This window comes from Haliaeetus albicilla, chromosome 10 (assembly GCF_947461875.1).
Source record: "Haliaeetus albicilla chromosome 10, bHalAlb1.1, whole genome shotgun sequence".
Lineage (NCBI taxonomy): Eukaryota > Metazoa > Chordata > Aves > Accipitriformes > Accipitridae > Haliaeetus > Haliaeetus albicilla.
Window position 1 is genome coordinate 11,955,639 of NC_091492.1, and position 6,211 is coordinate 11,961,849.

The 6,211-nt window shown below is 43.7% G+C and overlaps 1 protein-coding gene across 1 annotated transcript in view; it reads left to right on the forward strand.

Moving 5' to 3' along the window:
- SLC7A10 (solute carrier family 7 member 10) overlaps window positions 1–6,211 on the forward strand; it is a 45,388-nt gene continuing 39,177 nt past the window's right edge. Inside the window, 2 exon segments of the mRNA XM_069793489.1 lie at window positions 1–42; window positions 44–140. Coding sequence (XP_069649590.1) covers window positions 1–42; window positions 44–140 — 139 coding nt within the window.

The window sequence follows — 6,211 nt, forward strand, 5'->3', positions numbered from 1 at the left end:
ATGCGCGCGGCGGCGGCAGCGGGGCAGAGCGGCGCGGGCAGCGATGGCCGGCGGGGAGCAGCGCGGCGCGCCCGGCGGCCCCGAGCGGGTGGCGCTGAAGAAGGAGATCGGGCTGGTCAGCGCCTGTGCCATCATCATCGGTAAGGGCTCGCGCCGCCGCCGTCGCCGTCGCCCGGTGCCCCCGCGGGCAGCGCTGGCCGCCCGTCCCGCTCGGCTGAGCCCCGCGCTGGGGCGGGGGCTCGGGGCCGGCCGGCGCTGCGAGTGGCGGCGAGGCAGGGCACGGCACGGCACGGCACGGCACCCGCGGGCAGGTGTAGCGGGGCGCCGGGTCCCCACCCGGTACCGGTGCCGGGAGGGTCGCTGGGCGATGTCTCGGCCAGCGCTGGGCTGGGTGGAGGGAGAGAGCGGCGGCCGGGACGGCGGTTCGCTGCCTCCTGTAGCGTGCGGTCCTTCTTGGGGTGCCAACAAGACAGGAGTGAAAGCCCCCTCTACCCCGCTTGTTCAGCTGAACACCAAATCGTGAGATTCTCTAAAGCGTTTACCTGGTGGCCTGTGGGGCGGTTAAGCTCGTGCGGCACTTTTACTTCGAAGGCTAAAACAAAAGTTGATTCTTTTTTACCTGAGGTTGGGGTTCTTCAAAAGGAAGGCGGCAGCTTGGGCTGTCAGAAGGCCACCGAATGTCCGGGGACCCACGGTGTCCGTGCGGGAGTTGGCAGCCCCGCCGTCCCCGCTTCCCACGCCTGCGGATGGCTGGCAGAGCCGCCGCCGGACAGGGCCTTTCCTGACAAACCTGGTCTGCCTGTCAGAGCTGCCGGCCAGCGGGGCTGAGCCTGCTTCTCCCACGACAGAGTCAAAACTGAGAGACTGGGGCAGGCCGCCCTCAGCACCTTCCCTCAGCATGCTCTATCACTGCGGCGTTTGGGGAAGGAGCAGTGTCCCAGCTGAACGCAAGCAGCCTGTACTAACCCAGTAAGCCTCAAAATCCTGTGGGAAGATCCAGCCGTTACCCTGAGCTGTTGGAAAGACTTGCAGTGACAGTTGGGGCAAGGTCCGTGGCAGCACGGGGAGGTGGCGGTGGGCGCGACAGGAGCTGCCGCGTTCGCAGGAATGTGCTGCGCAGTAGCAGAATTGGCTGGGACACCCCATTGTGTCTGCGTGAATGATGTCCCCAAGCTTGAGGAAGAGGACCTTACTGCATGCTTCCTATACGTTATCATACTATCCTACTGCAATTTTATGCTGTTAGCCCTGTATCCCTTTATGCCCCATGTAGGTGGATAGGGTTTTGGAAAAAAAAAAAGAGACATTTTAATGCCTTTGAACAGGACCTCTTGCGTTGTGAGCGAGGCTGTTACATAAAGGGAAATATTTCATTCCATTCCCATAGTGAAATACTAAAATCTAATGGGCAGCTATAACTGCAATTTGTGGGAGGATGTGTTCTAGGTATGCAGACATATCTTTACACTGAATGCCTTGGGACATTTAAGGGAGAAAATCTAGTTTCTGGATCTCAGTGGAGCACAGATGACCTTGCATAAGAGTGGGGTACTTGTGAGTATTCAACGAGGCACAATGCTGTAAGTAAGGCACTTCAAGGGTTAGGTATCACCTGAGTTGCTGCTGGCCATAGGGAAAATTTATGGCATCTATGTCATTTGTTAGTCCTGGTAGTAGATAATTTTATCTCATGACTGCTATCCTGCTCTCCCAGATGCCTTTCCAGTCAACCTTTTATCAACCTGCCTCATTTGCAACAGAGCAGAATACATATATATATCTCTCTTGTACAAAATAAACCTTGTGAAACAGCCTCTCATCTAATCAAAGACATTTGAGTAGGGAAAAACATTGACATTTATGACAAAGTCTAGTAATGTCAAGCATTTTAGGTATTAGAGAAGGTTGTCTGCATTGCCAAATAAAGCCTAAAAATTCTGCTGCAAATTCCCCCATATTTTGATAAAAGAAGTTTGAAAAACGACCCTAGGAGCCTGTTTGGGGGTTTGACTTGTTTGTGTCCAGGTGTGTGAAATTACATCAAGTATCACAAAGTCTTCAGTAACAAAGTGATATATAGTAAGAGGATAGCATAGCTTTGTAGATGTCACTACATGAAACATGACAGCCTATAATCAGAGGACACTGTAAATTACACCAAATGGACTTGCAAGCCATTACTGGAGTTAAACAAGAGAAATCTTATTTAAGACTCTTTCAGTAAAAAACTAAACTACTTGATCTGAATTGGTATTAGGCAACGAGTTAGCTCACAAATTTTCTGTATGATGAAATTTAACATAGGGGGAAGAATTCTTTCCGAACAATTGAATGTGGGCAAAAAATGGGTGCAGTCGGTGTCATAGCCTTTTGAACTGATGACAGACCAGGACTCTTATGTCAGCCATCATAATGGATTTCCTGTTTCTGAGTGGGGGGGTCCCTTCAAGGGTTTAGGCATCAAACTCCCATGTGTCCCATGCCAAAGGCATATTGCTTGAGAACACCAAGAAAAAAGAAATCGCCTTTGGAAAAAACCTCTTCTTGCTCTGCATGGAGCTAAAACAAGATTATGCTCTCTATTTTTCTTTAAGTGTTCCTGTAGGTTATCTTTATTCAAATAGTGTATAAAAGTGCTGCAAATACAGAAAGTGTAAGAGGATATTTTTGCATTATCAAATAGAAGTTTGATGCTGTGATCTGCCAGCATTACACCAAAAGTTCTGTTTTAGCTGACTGCTCTGCAATTCTAACCAGCTGCAGGATGGATATAGAGAATTATTATCTTCTAGTAATTAGTAACAGGAAGAGGAAACACAAGGGTATTTTGGAAAATACTGTAAATATGAGCCTATAAATATGTGATTAATAAGCTCATGGTGGCCTTCTGTACACTAATTCTACTTGTTTAAAATAAAGCATTATACGATTTGCAATTGGAGGGGGAAAAAAATCAAATGGTTTTCTGAGTGTTCCCTAGCACAGTGAAATGAGGTAAAAGAGAAGGCTTAGAGGTGAGAGCACCATTATCTGGTATATTTGAGAGTTTTCCAATAATGTCCGAGTCTCTCAGTATTTCATAGTCCATTAGGACCCCATGAAATTTCAGTTGCACCTGAGGAGATAAAAACTGCCTCTAGATGCAGGTACATCACTTCATCCAGCGTAAACATTACAGGCTTCTGGCTGTTAGAGCTAAGGAGGTGTTCAGCCTGCCCTGTGAACTCGGGGCACATACTGGTTCGGGGAGCAGTGACTCTTACAGGAGGGCAGAGGCAGGCCTCATCTTGCCAGCTGCCCTGCAGCTCCCATAGCCTGTGCTAATTCACTGCAAAACAGGTGTTCCTTTTCCATGTTTTGAATTATAGGACCATTTTCTTAGTACTTTTACAACTGAGATATTTGTCAACATAATAAATTGCTATGCCATCTTAATACACTCTCAAAACTCATCCTTTGAAATTTTTATCCTCTCTTTGCCATAAGAAACACCAGTTCATCTAACAGAAAATCTTCAGAAAAAAAGGCAGAACAAAGTACATCAAATTAAGAACATAATAGCCTGTCCTATATCCACCCCGTAGGGCAGTCTCCTGATTTCTCCCAGCAGCCTAGCTTTCTCACAACACATAAGACTATCCTTCATTACTTCATTATTTATATATTTTTAATTTGCATACGAACAAGCCTAATTAGAGAAGAAAGCTCTTTCCAAAGGTTGTTTCATGTTGAGGCAGAAGACACCTCTTTGGAGTATCCTAATGAAATGCAGGTACTAAATACAAAAACTTTTTGTTTTAATGCCAAAAAGAGACTGATACTTAGTGACTGTGAAACTGAACACAGTGTTTAGTAGTAGTCACAAATCTTTCTGGCAATTCATCATCTCTGCCATAGAATTTTGGAAAGTGCCTGAGACTTGCTGTAGGAGTACCCAAACTGCTGTGTCTCAAACATCGTTATGTACAGTGAAAACAAATCTCTCACAGGCTCCAGCTATTAATAATCTTCTAATGTACTCAATTACACTGCAAATTAAGCTTGCCAATACTCTGATGAAGTGGTACAGCTTAAAAAGTAGTAACAAACGTGCTTTATTATCTATTAGATAATGACTTACAGATACTATATAATTGCTTGAATTAGTATTTATTTAGCAGACAGAAATCTATGCCGTATTTAATACAACAGTTATTTTATGCACTTTCTACATAGCTGGCTTTATATCTCAGTTATAGAGCTATATGTGTAATTAAGATTATTGCACATGTATCTTTTCTATGAGCACAGGCATATGATCTATACAGAGAAACTCTTATGTGGTGCCTTCAATGAGAGTTTTGCCTTTGTAGATGAAAAACTAAGAAGCTCCATGACTTGGCTCTGTGTAGTTTCTACCACATTCCACTATTCTTTAGAAAAGTACAAGAATTAGAAACAGCAGCCTGATTAATGTCTGATACCAGCCTGGTTCTTTTGGTCTGAATAACAAAAGTCACCATTCTTACATTAGAAATGTACATTTACCTGTATACACAAATTGCATGTATAAGACATTAACAAGAGATGTTTTACTGTTTAATACAGATCAAGTGGCTTTATATAACACAAACAGTTAAACATCCCTTAAAACATTTGTTTATGCGGTTTCTAAAACCGCATGAAAGTAGCCATAGGGTCATACTCACATTATGGTGAAGTCTGTTGTATACATGTGAATGATTTTATGTCAGGCTATATAAGACCTACAAATTGAGCCACAATAAAATATGTCAGTTAAAACTAAATACATCTCCTCATTTTGCTGAGCACAGGCAGTCAAGTTATCTGCATCAGCTGACTTGGAGTTGCTTTAAAAATGTTTGCAGTGCTTATTCTACTCACACGCAAGCTTGGTGTAAGATTCCTTATAAACTGGTTCCCAATTCAAGTCCAATGTTAATATCAAAACTGCATTCAGCTGGCCAGTGAGCAATATCTTCAGTTATTACTACTTTTGAAAGTAGCTTTCTGGAATTTATCTGTCCACATCGCCCAGAAGACAGCACACACTCACTTTTCCATAGCTGATGTCGGTCAGGCAGCTTACAGATGGTCTCAGCAGCTTGCATGCAAGCTGAAAAGCTCCCTTACATTGGAAATGCTTCCTAATGTCAGGGTTGTGCTAGTATGTAGTGAAAATTACTGCCCACGTTATGATAATCCATCAAGGGAACGACCAGATAAGTTTCTTTGGTTGTCATTATATCTGCCTGGCATTATACTGATTTACTAAAAATTGCATATGCATCTACAGGGAAGTTTTCATTTGCAGAAATATCACTTCCAAGGGCAGTGGTCTGAGATAACACCGAGTTCAGAGGTATAATTGCACTGGATGTGATTTTTCCTCCTTGCCATTAACAGAAAGCTATTTACCAGCCTTCCTGCATGTCTATTCGCTCTCTCCTTGCTGCTATGTCTCTTGCTGTTCTAACATGCCCTAAATCCCACAGACAGTCTTTACAGACAGAAACCTACTACAGGATTTGGCAAGCTGCTAGCTTATCACTGGGGAAGGAGAACACATAGAACTGGGAATAGCCTTCATACTCATCTTTTTCATGACATAAAAGAACTTAAGTGGAAGTGGATAGGTATTAACACCAGCTGCTTGATGAATCCTCTCCAGTCATGTTTCATATGCCACTGTTGCTTAAGGAGACTGGTTATTGGTCACTGAATCAACCGGCACCCGTCAGATCCATCTCTTTATCAAGTAACATATCAAATCATTATGAGATCATTCCTGGTCAGGCCCAATGGACTTCACTGGAGTAGTACCCAAGTTACAGGACTGCCGCAGAAAGATAGATGTATGAGAAAGAAGAAAAACACCCACATCTCTAGGTGATTTCTTCTGATTTCTGTGATCGTACCCAGGGTCACAGAAAACAGTGGTGCTGTTGCAGGAATATTCTCATTCTCCTTCTCTGAATCTGTGTGAGAGCATTTCACTTTTATAGCTAGCTGAAGTTTCAGGACACACTTTTGTTCGCTGACATGTGAGAGTAATACAGATTACTTCAGTGGTTCTCTTTCTCAAAAAAAAAAGTGTTTCTAAAAAGAAAGAGTCTTCCTTATCTCTGTTACACACCTTGCTAATTAATATTTTGAGCATTCAGTTCCACATGGCACTTTCTAACATAACACACAAAGTATTTACACATAC